This window comes from Triticum aestivum, chromosome 2A, assembly GCF_018294505.1.
Source record: "Triticum aestivum cultivar Chinese Spring chromosome 2A, IWGSC CS RefSeq v2.1, whole genome shotgun sequence".
Taxonomy (NCBI): Eukaryota; Viridiplantae; Streptophyta; class Magnoliopsida; order Poales; family Poaceae; genus Triticum; species Triticum aestivum.
Window position 1 is genome coordinate 1,214,648 of NC_057797.1, and position 17,178 is coordinate 1,231,825.

The 17,178-nt window shown below is 44.3% G+C and overlaps 1 protein-coding gene across 1 annotated transcript; it reads right to left on the reverse strand.

Annotated features, from left to right (window-relative positions):
• Nucleotides 1-13,506: 13,506 nt before the first annotated feature.
• LOC123184130 (uncharacterized) lies at nt 13,507-15,235 on the reverse strand. Its single transcript, XM_044596310.1, has 2 exons — nt 14,379-15,235; nt 13,507-14,224 (listed from the first exon to the last, which is right to left on the reverse strand). The coding sequence occupies exons 1-2, from the start codon at nt 15,107-15,109 to the stop codon at nt 13,657-13,659; spliced, it is 1,299 nt and encodes a 432-aa protein (XP_044452245.1). The 5' UTR covers nt 15,110-15,235; the 3' UTR covers nt 13,507-13,656.
• Between the last annotated feature and the right edge of the window lie 1,943 nt (nt 15,236-17,178).

Consider the following 17,178-nt stretch of genomic DNA (forward strand, 5'->3'; position numbering starts at 1 on the left):
AACAAGAAAAGTTGTTGCCTCCTGTTTTTCTACACTATAAGAGTATGGTACCACATGATTTTATCGTTAAGAATAGGTAAAAGACGCTTAAGTACAAACTGATATTTGATAAAATTCACCCTGAGATTATTACTTTGCCTGCTCCTTCTTTGTTTGACTTATCTACAGGCAAGTACCTTGTTCAGCCGGAGGCATTTCATGCCTACCAGAACCCCACACCAGCTACAAAGCCAGAGCCGGAACAACAATTTGATCCTTCACGATAGTCTGTTTACCAGTGGGATCCGGAGGAGATTGCCAACCAGTGGCAACCCGAGGCTCCTTCTCAGTACGACCCCAACTACAACTTTGATCCATGGGCATAGATCAACTTAGGATAAAAGCCTAAGCTTGGAGGAGTACGTATTTCTCACCGACATTACATTCATATTCACACACTCGTGCCAGTTGTCGGTGCTCATACTTTTTCATTATAATATCCATGCTAGTTTATTATCCTTTTTATGCTTTCTTCTTGTGTGTTCGAAAAACCTTAAGAAAAATAAAAAAATTAGTTTTAGCTTTTAGCTAGTTTATTTTTCATGCTGTAGTAGTAATAATTAAAAGAAAACCCAAAAAGATTTCATGTTCTTGTTTTGTTTGTTGGGAGCTTTCCCGTGTAAATGGTTTTATTTCTTTGCTATTCTTTGGGGTCGATCGGAGAAGACCACAATGAAAATGTTGAAGTGGCTCTTATATGCATTATTGTTCAATTATCCAAGAGCCCATATTGCCTTGTCTTCTCCTGTTTATTGAATGCCTGCAGATTTCAGCTTAGTCCAATGCACGTGCACTATTATTATTATTCACATCGTTCGGTCGTGCAAGTGAAAGGCAATTATGATGATATATGATGGACTGATTGAGATGAGAGAAGCTGGTATGAACTCGACCTCTCTAATTTTTGTAAATATGATTACTTCATCGTTCTTGATTCAGCCTGTTATGAATAAACATGTTTGCAATGAAAATTAGAGATTATAGTTGCTTATGCCATGCTTAATTAGCTAAGAGTTTATAATGATTTATCTTGCGTGCCAACATGCTATTAAAATGATTGTGATGTGGTATAGTAGAGTGTTATCCTCCTTTGAATGATTCGATTGACTCGACTTGGCACATGTTCACACATGTAGTTGATACAAATCAACATAGCCTTCACGATATTTATGTTCATGGTGGATTATATCCTACTCATGCTTGCACTCAATGTTTATTAATTTTAATGCATGTTCATGACTGTTGTCGCTCTCTAGTTGGTCGCTTCCCAGTCTTTTGCTAGCCTTCACTTGTACTAAGCGGGAATATCGCTTGTGCATACAATTCCATAAACCCCAAAGTTATTCCATATGAGTCCACTATACCTTCCTATATGCGGTATCTACCTGCCGTTCCAAGTAAATTTTTATGTGCCAAACTCTAAACTTTCAAATGAAATTCTGTTTTGCATACTCGAATAGCTCATGTATCAACTAGGGCTGTCTGTATCTTTCATGCTAGGCGGGTTATTCTCAAGAGGAGTGGACTCCGCTCCTCACTCACGAGAAAATGGCTGGTCACCGGGATGCCCAGTCCCATCACTACAAGAAATCTGTTAGTCCATGACGGATTTCTGATGACGTCTTCAGATACCGTCATGGATTTGTTGGTACAGCCCCGCAAGCCCGTTGAAGCCCGCTAAAGCCCGACTAATTGTTCCCCGTATAAAAACCTAACCCTAAAATGCTCCTCTTCGCCCCCTCTCCCTCCTCCGCAGCCGCCTCCCATTCCACATCGTCTCCCACACAGCGCCCCCACCCTCCTCCCTCAGCTCGCCGCCTGCCTCCTCTCTCAGCTCGCCGCCGGCCCTCCCCACTTCTAACCTCGCATCTCCGGTGGCTGCTAGATCTGCCACAACCCCCACCCATCCATCCCTCTCGTGACCCATCTCTCTCTCATACGAATCCGTGCGCCGCCACCAACGCCCGCCGATTCCGGCGACGTCCACCACTGCGCAGCACGCTCACGACCTCGTCCCCGACCCATCTATTCCCCAGTACGACTGGATCCGCCGCTCCCGGCCTCCGGTGCTCGTCCACGACCCATAGCCCACGGCTAGGGTTTCGACTGCAGCATCGTGTCCGTCACCGGCGCATCTCCAGCGGTTCCTCTCTGTCGTACATTGCGCTCCCTCGCGCCATCTCCTCCTCCTGAATGGCACCCCTGAGCTCTATGCACTCGCGCGCGTTGGGCTGGGCGGCGGAGAGCCCGTCCCCCTTTGCCGTGTCACCGGCGCGGACGTTCTTCCTATGGCGACCTCCTCTGTCGCACGACGGCATTGTCTGGCCTGCACTGCAACCGCTGCCATGCCTACAATCCTCTCCGGTGAGCACTGCTACCTCTGCCTCCCTCCTCGGCTTGATTTTGGATATTTCCCGTCAAGAACTCATGATATAATATTTCCCAATATTTATCCCTGTTGTATGACATTTATAGTACAGTAGCAAATTAGGCTATAGTCAGTAAACTATCTGATGCTTTCTTGGTTTGATTAAAATTACATGGACAATCATGTAGCCGTAGTTTTAGTTGACTGCTGTTGGTATTGATGACTCTCAAGTGGCAACTATTTTGAGTTATTCTGAGAACTTATAACATGATCTTGGACACCTAGTGGATGATCGATGCATAATTATTTTTCGCTGCCTGAAAAGAGGTTGGCCCATGTGCAGGGCGAGACATGGGAAAGTGGATGATCAGTGGAACATATGTTTTATTCTTGACCTGAGAATATAAGTTCTCAGATCAAAATCTTGATTAAAAAAATTGGTCCTGTAGCATATGTTTTATTGTTGACCTCCACTGAATATAGCATATGCCTAATTAAAAATGATATATAACGCTAAAAGTGGATGATCGATGCATATGTTAACCTAGTGGATGATCGATGCATACTGAAAAGAGGTTGCCTAATCAAACTGGAAAAGTACCGTACTTATCGTAGCATGTCTCATGTTTCCAGCATCTCTGACCTCTGTTATTCATTATGTACTGAACTTCATGCCTTGTTGTTTAACACTGTCATTTCTCAGGTTTAAGTTCTGCAGCTGATGGACGGGAAAATGTTTGGCCAAGGTCTAACACTTCTGGGTGATAGATTGCTGTATTAACCTCATTTTTTTTCAAAATCTTTGCATAACAATTGATATGTTGAATATAATATAACTATTTTCCTATGTTTTTTATTTGACCATCTCCTGGTGTTCATGTGTCTTGATTCAGCTTTTTCTGCAAATGTGTCTTGATCCGGCTTGTACGTTAATGACTATAAGTAATTACATAAGCTATGCAATATATTAAATTTGTAGTTCTCCTCATCATGTATATTTTTTGTCACTGATGCCACTGTTTTTGGCGTATATACTTTGTTATTCTATAGTTTGTAGGTACTGTAAGATTTTAGAACTTACGACAAAATCGTATCTGCTATTCTGATGTGCATTTTTGTATCTTTCTAGAACCAAAAGAGAAAAGTAGAATTGTACCCCTTCTTACTGCCTAATAAAAGGGAATTTTGTACGGGTTCAATCACTTCCAAAAGGCTATTTGATATATCCGGAAAAGGGAGTTATCCACTTTATGTATTGATGGATGTTTGTTTTAGCACGTATATTACTGGATGTCGTTTTAAGTCGTAGCATTTTTGTCTTTCTGTATTGTGGAAACAATGTTCCTTGTCCGACATATTTCTCTAGTGATGTGAAGTGTATATACTAATGCAGCATTATTATGCTTGTTCTGATTTCTTAAGTGGTGTCTCAAAGTTCTCGATGTTTGCTATTTCTAGTACTTATGCTGTATTTGGGGATTATTTCCTGGCTCAGGTGTCCACTGATCAGTGAGTAAGGTTGATATGACAACCGAATCAGTCCACTGACAGAGTTAAAGAGAGACGAAGAGCTATGCTGGAGACAAATGAACTAGGTGTATCAATTCTTAAGGACCTTTATCAACAACAGTAGACACTGCTGCATGCTCACACCAGAGTACGTATTCAATCATAACTAATTTATAATAGTTTAGATATACTTCCCTGGAATGTTATGCGAACTGTCGTTGGCTGCATAGCTCTTACGTTCATCATTACTTCCAGCCTGGTTGTTATTTCTTGCATTACTGGTAGAGATCATATTGTCATAGCCCATTATATAAGTTCTCTAGGTATGGTTGATTTGCTCTATCCAATTCTAAATATAATAATAATAAAATTAAGTGCAGTGTGACTTTGAAAGTGTCTACATTTCATTTGATTCTTGTTTTCTCTACCATTGAATGCTATTACTTATAATCTGCTTCCTCAATTCTAAATTAATTGAATTTGGCCAAATTTATATGAAGCTATATATTAACATCTGCACCACAGAATTAGTTTCATTAAATTCTTTGTAAAATATATTTTCGTAATATGGAGTAAACTTCGTTGTTCTTGATAATATAGTACACCTAAGGTATATTCTCACACGTATAGATAGGTGTATATGTTTACATAAGAAAAAATACACATAATTAGTTCATAACCATGGTAGTTTTACTGCAAGTAGTTTTCCAGAAACAATAACTTGTCTCTTTACCTTGTCCCTTTATTGTCAACAGCTCATGAGTGACATCCAAATCATGTGAAATAAAAAAGATGGTTCAGATGACAATAATTACCATTGTTGTTGTTGTAATCAACTTGCCATTTTGTAACAGAAGCATTTTGTTTTACAGGTTTCCTTGGTGGTGAGAGCCGCAAAGGAAGTTTGAGCTGTAGAGGTGAAGCTGTAGAGGTGAAGTTGATGATTAAGAGGGTCTGTAGAATGTTGTATATTTGTTGATGTAATCTGGTTATTGAGGGCATGTGAACTGATGTTGGATGTGTTCTTGGGCACATTTTAAAAGGCCTTTACTCAGTGAAATAATTGAATAGAAATTTATGAAATGGCTAAATTATTGGCATGTTCAATGGAAACTACTTGTGTTATGAATGCTTGATTGATTATGTGTACTGGTTCGTGTTGTATTTGGTTGGATGAATATCATGGGCTTTATAAAAAATGCACTAAACCGCCATAATAAAAATGGGGTAATGGCTTGGCTGGACATAAATAATAGGGCAGGATGCCATGTCAGATCTACACTAGCTCCACGTAGGTGCCATGTGTGGTACATATACTGGTACAATGTCATGTAAATCCATGACGGACTAGTTTGTCACAGAGGACCGGGCCTGGGCGGGCCTGGGACTGATCGGTGACGGCTAGGAGCTGTCATGGTGGTGCAGTTGTCAAATTATGACGCGATATACATGACGGATCTTAAATCCGTCATGGACCTCCCTCCTTGACGGTTTTTCACTGTTCTATGACAGATTGAATCTGTCATGGATTAACAAGATTCTTGTAGTGCGTGCTCTAAGCAAATCAAATCAAAATAATTACAAACAAAACTCCCCCAGGACTGTTGTTAGTTGGAGGCACCCGTTGTTTCGGACAAGCCATGGACTGATGTTTGTTGGTGGAGGGGGAGTATAAACTTTACCATTCTGTTTGGGAACCACCTATAATGTGTGTAGCATGGAAGATATCGAGATCTCTTGGTTGTTATGTTGACAATGAAAGTATGCCACTCAAAATATTATTTATCTCTATTTCAAAAATCGAGCTCTGGCACCTCTACAAATCCCTACTTCCCTCTGCGAAAGGCCTATCTATTTACTTTTATGTTGATTCATCACCCTCTTATTAAAAAGGACCAGTTAGAGAGCACTGCTCTCATTTGCGTCCATTACTATTAATTTATATTGAGTATGACTATGACTGGATCTGTTTTACCATGAATTACAATGTTTAGTCTGTCCTTGATCTTTAAGGGTGCTCTGCATTTATGTTTTCCGGTCTCAGAAAGGGATAGTGAGATACCATCTTGTATATCATATTATGATTGTTTTGAGAAAATGTTGCCATCCGAGATTTATTATTATTGCTCGCTAGTGGATTATGCCATTGATATGAGTAAACATGAGACCTAAGTGTTATTGTTAATATGGTTAGTCATATCTTTGCTGAAAACTTCAATGCTGGCTTTACATATTTACAACAACAAGAGCAAACAGAGTTTGTAAAAGTTTTTCTTTATCACTTTCAGTTTATCAACTGAATTGTTTGAGGACAAGCAAAGGTTTAAGCTTGGGGGAGTTGATACGTCTTCGTCGTATCTACTTTTCCAAACCCTTTTGCCCTCATTTTGGACTCTAACTTGCATGATTTGAATGGAAATAACCTGGACTGACGCTGTTTTCAGCAGAACTGCCATGGTGTTATTTTTGTGCAGAAACAAAAGTTCTCGGAATGACCTGAAACTTCACGGAGATTATCTTTGGAAATAATGAAAAATACTGGCGAAAGAATCAAGGCCAGGGGGCCCACACCCTGTCCATGAGGGTGGGGGCGCGCCCCCTGCCTCATGGGCCCCCTGGAGCTCCACCGACCTCAACTCCAACTCCATATATTCACGTTCGGGAGAAAAAAACCAGAGAGAAGGATTCATCGCGTTTTATGATACGGAGCCGCCGCCAAGCCCTAATCTCTCTCGGGAGGGCTGATCTGGAGTCCGTTCGTGGCTCCGGAGAGAGGAATCCGTCACCGTCGTCATCATCAACCATCCTCCATCACCAATTTCATGATGTTCACCGCCGTGCGTGAGTAATTCCATCGTAGGCTTGCTGGACAGTGATGAGTTGGATGATATTTATCATGTAATCGAGTTAGTTTTGTTAGGGTTTGATCCCTAGTATCCATTATGTTCTGAGACTGATGTTGCTATGACTTTGCTATGCTTAATGCTTGTCCCTAGGGCCCGAGTGCCATGATTTCAGATCTGAACCTATTATATTTTCATGAATATATGTGAGTTCTAGATCCTATCTTGCAAGTCAATAGTCACCTACTATGTGTTATGATCCGGCAACCCCGAAGTGACAATAATCGGGACCACTCCCGGTGATGACCATAGTTTGAGGAGTTCCTGTATTCACAATGTGTTAATGCTTTGGTCCGGTACTCTATTAAAAGGAGGCCTTAATATCCCTTAGTTTCCGATAGCACCCCGCTGCCACGGGAGAGTAGGACAAAAGATGTCATGCAAGTTCTTTTCCATAAGCACGTATGACTATATTCAGAATACATGCCTACATTACATTGATGAATTGGAGCTAGTTCTGTCATCCTATGTTATAACTGTTGCATGAATAATCACATCTGGCATAATTCTCCATCACCGATCCAATGCCTACGAGCTTTTCACATATTGTTCTTCGCTTGTTTACTTTTCCGTTGCTACTGTTACAATCACTACAAAACTATCACTGTTACTTTTGCCACCGTTAGCGCTACTATCATACTACTTTGCTACTAAATACTTTGCTGCAGATATTAAGTTATCCAGGTGTGGCTGAATTGACAACTCAACTGCTAATACTTAAGAATATTCTTTGGCTCCCCTTGTGTCGAATCTATAAATTTGGGTTGAATACTCTACCATTGAAAACTGTTGCGATCCCCTATACTTGTGGGTTATCAGTACCCAACATGCCCGAAGGCTGTGTGTTGGTTCGGTATTCGGCGTAGTGTGTATTGGACAGGGCCTGTCGAGCCATGCATCCATGACGGTTCTATGTCCTATGAAGGATTTGATTCTCTTGTCAATGAGGTGATGATCAGATGGCCCGTGAGGGTGCATCCTTTTTGCCCGTCCAGCAGGCTGCTTGAAGGCAGGAGGATCCCATCGGGCTGTCTGAGCTTTCCATTGCGCAGTACTTATGTACTATGTGTGCCAAATCTGCAAAGTGCAGTATGTGGCGGTGGTTGAGGGCATTGAGGATTCCCTCGTCCCATACAATTGCAGCAAAAAACTGAAACCGCATCGTAGTCACAACAATCTTTAATCTTGTTTTTAACAAGGAGGAACCTGGCCCAGAAGTGATGCACCGTTTCCTGAGGTTGTTGTCGTACGTACATGAGGTCACATACATCTGGAGGACCTGAATTGCTTGGGGAATATTGCTTGTGGTGGGTGGGCGGGTTAAAATCCGAACCCTGACCCACTATTGCATCTGGAGTTTGAAGAATTTGCGAGGTCGCTGGCCCAGTATCATGTCCTGGCGGCCATCGGGTTCAATGCCCGGTGTTGTGTTCGGAGGACATGACGTCTCTTCACGAAGCTGGGTATCCGGCTCGCAGGACTCGGAAATCCGAACATAGCTTGTTTTCAACTTAGGGGGAGAAGTATTCCTCGGCTTGTTCCTCCACGACCGCTACCAGATGGGTGATCGGCGGGGACCTGATTTCCCTCTGAACAGATTTAAGCCCAATCCGATCGTAGTCCGTTGCAACTCCCAGGGCAGCGATGCGATCTAGTAGCTCGTTTAAGGACGAGACATCTGTTGGATCCATCTTTTCGGGGTGTTCAAGTCCGATGCAAAGGCGACTTTTAGCGATTTCTAGGGCTGCCTTTGGCTTAACGGCCATGCAGGCGCCCATGGTGAAACCGCCGAGCTGGAGGGCCTGTCCAGGAGCTAGGGCCCCTCCAGAGGTAATGCTGTCGTTAATGACAGGCGAGCCATCAATCCCGCCGTCGATGACACAGTGGAACTTTCAATTAAAGCACCAATGTCGGTGTCAAAACTGGCCCATCTCGGGTAGGGGGTACCGAACTGTGTGTCTGAGGATTGAAGGTAACAGGAGACAAAGGGGACATGATGTTTTCCCAGGTTCGGGCCCTCTCGATGAAGGTAATACCTTACTTCCTGCTTGATTGACTTTGATGAGTATAGGGGTTACAAGAGTTGATCTACCTCAAGATTGCAATGGCTAAACCCTAGATGTCTAGCCTATATGATTTGTGATAGCCTCTATGGACTAAACCCTCCAGTTTATATAGACACCGGAGGGGCGTAGGGTTATACAAAGTCGGTTTACAGAGAAAGGAAAGTACACATCCGGACGTCAAGCTTGCCATCCACGCAAAGGAGAGTCCCAAACCGGACATGGGAGAAGGCCTTCTATCTTGTATCTTCACGGCCCATCAGTCCGGCCCATGCTACATAGCCCGGACGCCCGAGGACCCCATAATCCAGGACTCCCTCACCCGTACCTAGGGTTCGTCCGCCGGTGTGTCAACCGGCTGCCCTAGAGAGTCTTTTCCCTGATCTGTTGATCCAGGTTTTTTTCTCTCTTTCGCCGGTCATCTTGATTGGTGTTTTCCTTTTTGGTTTTCCGATCTAAGATCGGTTTGCATCGCCCGCCGCCGTGATACTTTTTTCGGCATTAACTACTTTTTCTACAAGCAACTGCTTCGCAAGGATTCTCAAGAATACTTTTTTTTGGTTTGTACAGACTGACATACAAGCACTACGAGATAAATTCTTCTATGAACTTATTACTTGCAGTCACAATGAAATTCAAATCGACGTGTTGAAAACATTCCTACAGAAATATGTAATACAACACATTTTGTTTTAAATGTTCTTCACTGCTCATTTGTTAGTTGGTTTCAACTTAAGGAAACATGACATACAGGCACAACATTTTCAGCTCCAAAACTTTTTTTTTCTAATTTCCTCACACATATTTTTGGAACAGGGCTTCCGACATGAGCAACTTAAGGAAACAGTTTGACAACTACCATCAGGTAGTGATCTATAATGCAGGAATACTAGTCATATAATCTTTTTCTCCTGCTTACCATTAATTTATAAATTAGGTAATTTTTGTGCTCTCTACCTCTGTGTTAAACATCTGTCATACATTTGTGCTTTATTTTCATCAAAACATCTGACTACCTTCTATATTCATTTCCCTTCAATAACTCTTTTGGAATGCTTTTATATAATAAAGTTCTTTTAAAATGGATGAAATTTATGTTTTGAATTACGATCAACACGGAATGTTCACTTTAAATAAAAATATAAATGTTCAATTCTATAGGGAGTAGCACTTTATGGTCAGGGAAAAATGTTAGCACATTCAGATCATTTTCCATTCTTTGCAATTTAAAAGTGTTTTTTTTTCATTATGTGTTTTGCAGATGCTTCAATACACTGACAAACAGTTTTGTTTCCCTCTGCTTAATAAATAAGGTACAACAACTACTTGAAGACATTTTCAACAAAAAACTATGATAGTCCAGGAAAATGGATAAAGATGATATTTGATCCCTTGTATGACATTTTTAGAATATTCAGTAACAAAAAGAGTCCCTGACATCAAAGTCACTGCATTTTTTGGATTTTATTTTTCTACATTTTTTGTTCAATTCATTTTTTCCTTTCAAAGTAGGAACATACAGAAAAAATGAAAACAAACAATTTTCTTTTGCACGGAAGACATCAAGAAAGCTTCTTGTTCAAATTCGAAGTAGGACCTACACGCCACTTTTCGAACGTTCCAAATTGAAAGAAACAACCGAAAATAGTAAAACAAGATTCGGTCAATGATATGGGCGAGCCCATCTACGTCTGCACGAACATGCCGCTCCTTCGCGCCTGACTTCTACCTAGCGTGTAGGTCGCCATATAGGAGCTCCCCCCGTCTAGAGTGTGTTAGGTTCACGTTGTTATTTATTTCCTTTTTCTCGATTTTTCTCCCCGGGGCAGGCTGAGTAGAGATTGGGTTTGGGCCCGGTTAGACACTTTGATTGGTTGCCTGAATGCTAATTTCTGGCACTTTGGCTAAACCTCGTGCACATTGTTTGGTTGGCTGCACAATGCCTTGCAGAAGTGAAACTGCGTTTGGTTGATCGCATATGGTGTGGCCTGATAACCACTTTCTCAAGAGGTGTGGTCACCCCCTCATATGAGAACTATAAGAACAAAGAACTAAGCAGCAATATGAAAGTAGTAAGCAGAAATATCAGGGATAACCAGGCTGCATTATATAGCAGCACCACAGAACATAGTACCAACAAGTGCACATCAACACATTCAAAGCGAAACCATAACAAGCACATAACAACATGACCAGATCACCTTCATTTGTCGATCAATGCATGGGCAGGATCGTGTTGGCCGCACTTCTGGAGGATTTCAACCATGGAGAAGTCGAAGATCGTCACCCTGTAGACGTCACCCTTGAGGACTTCGAAGGTGAGGAGGTAGCCGATCTTGATCTGGTGAGCAATGGCAAAGCCTGCCCATCCTTGGTCGAGGGAAATCCTTCCATCAATCTCTTTCAGCTTCACCTTCCACCTGCATCCGGTGTTTGTTTTCGGCGTGATGGTCCTCGGGATAGTGCAAATGAAGCCACAGAAGCCGTTGGGAATTGGCAGATACTCCAGGCTAGCAGACATGATCATCTTGGAGAAATGCGTTGGGCCAATGTCGTCATGTAAGTGGCTAACCTGCATTGGCCTACCCGTCGGCATCTTGGAAGAAGCTTGCACATCCTCCTCCTCAAGGCACTGCAAAAGAAAGCAGAGAATTAAAACATGCCTCATAACACACCAGGGATCATGCATAGCACTCAAGTGAGGATCCCTTAGTACCGAGGGATCATGCATAGCATATTATCTGATCATGCACAACACTAGGTACTAAAGGCCATCCCTTGATCACAAGGTGTGATCAAGGTGGCACAAAATTAAATCATATGTCTATGCAAAAATGGTAAATAAAATTCGAAGCCTCATATGAGAAGCACACACAGATAATGGAGATGAATATATACAACCCAAACCAATTCAAAACAATCTGAATGGCATCAGGGAGTACAAGATTGTCCCCTCGAAAGACATGGTGCTAAAGAATTGAATCATCGCAAACACAAGTATGCGGGAATTAAAAGAGAGGGTGCACAAACACAAGTAAGCGAGAATTAAAACATGCCTTATAAACCCACAAATTGCGAGACGATGATGCAACAGTACCAAGGGAAATGTAGGATAAATGTCATCCCACAATCCACAAGGTACTGCCGAATCATCGTTCACAGTAGTTGAAAGGGAGTCAGTGTTACTGAACAAAGTTAGAGGCACACGGTCTTTGTTGTTGCAACCCACTAAGTTCACCAACCCCAGCCCCTTAAACAACCATGTGGCTAGATTTAATCATCGACCCAAGAGATTTAACACGAAATGCTGCCTCATAGAACAATGGGGACAGAACAAATGAACAATTGATATTGTGGAACCAACGGACATGATAAAATTATCGTTTATCTTGCACCTAGGTTCCACAGTGCCATCCCTTCATCTGTACCCTGCTTTTAAATCATCAGCAAAATTGCAAACATATCCTAAATTCGAAAACTTACTGCATGTGGAAAGACAACCTCAGATGGTGCGTGAAAACTTACTGCATGTGGCAGTAGTCATGCACGATCTCCACGGATGGTGTAAGCGAACCGTGTTGAATGAACACTAGTTGTGTTCAGACATCATGGTTCACAAACCCCACCTTGGAAATACAACACGGTACTGATTCATCATCGGCCTCCTACGAGCAGTTCTGCTACTAAATCCCCAGTGTGAATCGGCCCTAAACAGTACTAAAATCGGAAAATCTTGCAAATCTGGCTAATCGGTATAATATAAATAGAGATTTGAGGAATTTAGTGCCAGATCTGCTAACTATGAACCCCATATGAGAATGACGAACAAGAAGAACAAAAACGCTAGCCCTACGAACAAGAACACTAGCCGTACAAACAAGAACCTTAGCGCTTAAAATCCGCCCTAGCACTAACAAAGTACCGTGCATGAAAGAAATTAGACATGTAATGTGCCGATACAAACAGATCTACCATAGCAGCAAATATTGTGGGATGATTGAGCACTTACCACCATTGATGCCGTCGAGGGAGCCCGGCGGAATGAGATGGCGGCGTAGAAGATGATGGCCAATTTCCTAACGTACGCCGTTGAGAGGAGAGAGGCAACAGAGTACGAGATGGTGTAATCCGATCTACCGCCGGCGGAGGAACCGCCGTCGGTGAGAGGAGATAGGGAATGGCGTCTCTAGAAGGGGCGAGTGAGCGGTGGGAGAGCAGCGGTGAGGGGATTTATGCGTCGCGGCGTCTCCCGCCTTTCCGCACGCTTGCGGCGCGGACCGACTTTTGGCTCACCAGGGCCTGGCCCTGCAAGAACGCTGGGATCAAGCGTTCCCAGAAGGCCAACTTTTGGCTTGCTTTAACACTCGTGCGATGCAAAGATTCCGTGCAGGACAGCAAACCAAACGACCCAAATCCTTGCCGTTGGGTGCGAGAAACGACCATGCCAGCAACCAAACACGCCCCTAGTGTAGGATCTGTTGCTGATTAAACTACAGTGCACACAAAGATGATTCATAACTCGTTCGTCCAAGCCACAACAAAGCCTAGACTAACACCAGCAGCACCAACGAGGTGGTGCACGGCGCCGATAGTATGGTTTCCTCATTGCTTGGCAAGCTCAACATCGTGGAAACACACATAATAAATTAAGTTAAAAATACAAGAAAAGGTAGGGAACAGAAAATTAGTCAACGCCGATACTCCGGTATACATATGTTACGGATCATCTTACATTTGACTGATACCACCACTTTGATGCCAACAACTATGTTAACTATTTTCCTAATATTTCCCCATCCAACAAGGGTGTGTATACAAAAGACGTTTCTATCGATGGTACGGGTAACTTTCCCACGTCTTGAGCCTTGGAACTGTTCAAATGGTAAGCTACTACTCTTTTGCAATTTGTCCATAAGAAGAGAATCTCCTTGTAAGGATGAAATCCTAGGGTACGAATATCATCATGAAAGTGATCTATTGGAGCCTTAGCCTCAGCTTCAAGGGTAATGTCGCTGTCAGGATCCCATTCAAATTTCTGCTCCGCCATTGGTTCGTAGGAAGTGTTTTGCAAAGTCCAAAGTCCATTGTTTTGAAGGCCAAAGTGTTGATGTGTTATTCCCACGAGTGGTTGAATGCTCACGTCATTCTTGAGCACCCATTTTGTTTGACCGCGTACCTCATCATCATTAAGTAGCCAAATCCGTAGCCGTTCCTCCAAATTAAAGATTAGTGCACAGTAGACGCCGTGGATGGATTTCCCCAAGTAGAGAGATTCTAGATATGTCACTTGACGTCCTATTGGAGATGGAATCACTTGGTACTTATGGGTCGACAAGGTTATACTGCACAAATGATATATTTTTCATTAGATATAATACATATATAGCTAGTTAAATTGTCAATATAGAACGACGCACATGCCCTATAAACCGTGATGGAGGAGGGAGAGAAAAATGTCCTAATAGTAGTAAAAAGGAGGGTTGAGCTCATATATACCGTATAATGGAATCGTCTTGGGAATGCACATAAAGCGCATCCCGCCAGTGGACGGCGTAGCGTTGCTTCCGAGGAGAGAAGTTGATATCAGCTATGGTAGTCCGTGTGGCCGCTTCTCCTTCTTGTCGAACAAAAGACCTCTCCTCCCACCTCCGTGTTGTCGAGGAGAACACGGTGAGCGTGTACGGCGATGGCGGCCATTCCGTCTCGTCGGTGAATTTGGTTAGCTCAACAGTTCTGCGCAAGACTCTAGGGATCGAAAACACATGGTAGTGCGGCGATACAGCGGGATCAAACACAAGGTATCTGGTGTCAAAGAAAGCTTCCATCCCCGCGCGTAGAGGCGGGGGCGGGGGCAAAGGCGTGCACTGCCGGGTCGCCGGGTTAACCACCCAGTCCCTGAGCAAGAGCAGGCCGTTGCGGTGATCCAATACTTCCAGATGGTGGTAGTCTGGGCGGGGGACGTCCTCGTCCAGGTAGTCGAATCTGACGGCGATTTTGTGCTCCATCTCCATCAGGGGGCGGGCGAAGAATCGCATGCTGCTCAGGATCACCTCCTCCACAAAGAAGATCCCATAGACCGAGAGCGGGAGGAGGTCCGCGCGCAGCAGGCTCCGGGCGTCCACGACGTCGCGCCACGCCTTGCATAGGCAGCGGGACGCCGCGAGGCTGCGCGGGTTGAGGCGGCGGAGGATGCAAGCGAGCACGTCGTCGGGGAGGAGCACGTCCATGGTTTCCAGTTTCCTTGCCAAATTGGTGCCTAGTGCCCTAGGATTTCTTGCTAGCCGATCGAATCTGGCCTAGTGCGTCGGAAGCTGGGAATCGATCGAGACAAAAGGCTCGTCTGGTGATTTGTTGTTTATTTCACGGTGTAGTAGTTACACAAGGTACGCACATGTCTACTTAAACCCGGCTGCTGAACCGACATAAGGCGGTCCCGTCCAACACGGCCGGTGTAGGACACCGCACCCAACACGGACACTACTCGACACACGCGAACGAAGTCAAGGAAAATATAGGATACGATTACTGTTTCATACATCGTTTAGGTGATTGTATTGGAAACATAGGATAGACTAGAAAATATTCTGGCTTGTCTTGTATTCCAAATAGTTCATGTACTTTTATATATATATATATATATATATATATATATATATATATATATATATATATATATATATATATATATATATAGTGTTACTATTCATCACCCAGGGTGCACAATACGTAATTCTTCATCCGAGGTAATCTTACGATCATTTCATAATTAAATTACATTTTGAATTCAAATAGTTACATTCCTATTGATTCACTATGTAAAATTTGACATAAGAAAATAAAAATATAGATCATAAGACAAGAAAATTTGCAGTTTATGTGTATTTTAGACTATGCTTTTATGTTTGTAATTTTACATAACATAAAATATTTTTTACGTCGATTATATATTTTCTTACGGTCCCTTTTTGCGTCGGAAATAAAACAAAACTTACGGAACGTAAAATTACGGTGCATTGATGGTAAAATAGAGGAGGGGTGAAGAATAACTATTCCTCACCCAGGGTGACGAATAGCGCGACCCTATATATATATATATATATCTATGAGGCTCAAGCAATACATCATCAACGATTCCAAGAATCCCTCTCTATCCCTTCTAACATGTTCGGGTTTTCTCTCTCTCGTTGGTCGCTTTGATCGGCGTTTTTTTAGTTTTTTGATTTAAAATCGGTTTGCATCACCTGCCGCCGCCGTCGGCCCCGTGCGCCTCTACTTCGATCCTGGCGCGACAAGCCGGCCTCTCCCTCGACCCGGTGGCCACGCGCGCCGAGGCCACCCATTAGGGCCAGCCGCCGTCCATGCAGCGGTCCGCCAATCGCCCTGCGCCAGCCGTCACCGCCCTGCTCCGACCTGGACTCCTGCATCGCCCCAACCCGGCGACCTCGCGCCAGCAGCGGCCAACCACAACCGCCGCGCGCGCGCCGGCCCACCCGTCGATCTACGCCGCGCCGGTACGGCCGCCCTGTCGACTGTCATCGCCGGCTTCATCTCGGACTCTGCTGCCACCACGCCTCCACCGAGCGGCGTCCTTGACCTCTCACACGATCGGCTTGATCACCCGTTCACCACCACGATCCGCCTCATCTACGCCCCCGGCCGACCTGGCTGTCAGTTGCATGCGCCTCCGCAGGTCCCGTGAACATTGTCCCCGAGTTCTGCGCGCCCCTCCACCAATCGAGCAACAGGCTGCCGCTGCGTCGCCCCATTGGACCGCAGCACTGCCGCCCCGTGGTTCCTTTCCCAGCTGCACCGACTCGTGTCACTGCTGCGTCGCCCCTTTGGTTCGTAGTGTCGCGGCCCGCGGTCCACCACCGCCTCGAGTCCGTCCGCTCCAGGCCGTCCATTGGCTGCACCGACCCTCGCACCGACGCTGCGTCGCCCCGTCGGGCCATAGCGAGCGTGGCACGCGGTCAACGCCACCGTCCTGAGCCGTTCATGCGGTTGCACCGACCCAGGTTCCGTTGCTGCGCCGCCCCTTCGGGCCGTCTCGCCGCGGCCCGCGGCAACCACCATCGCCCCGACCCACCTGCCGCAGCTGCATCGCCCCTTCGGGCTGTAGCGCGCGACCCGCGATCCAACGTGTCTCCCATTGTCAAGTTGAATGGGGTTTTCCCAAGATTATCAAAGTAGTGTTTAATATTTTTCACATAACGAGCATCGATGGTTTTAGGAGGTTCCCCATCTCCATGAGTAGCAAGTACACCTATTTTTTTTGGTATTTCGTGTTCCATATCCA

Bases quoted from the DNA above. Each gene is read 5' to 3' on its own strand.
- LOC123184130 (XM_044596310.1), bottom strand. From the start codon at position 15,109: ATGGACGTGCTCCTCCCCGACGACGTGCTCGCTTGCATCCTCCGCCGC. The intron at 14,225-14,378 runs GTATATATGAGC...TCATTTGTGCAG, and splicing joins CAAGACGATTCCATTATACG to TATAACCTTGTCGACCCATA.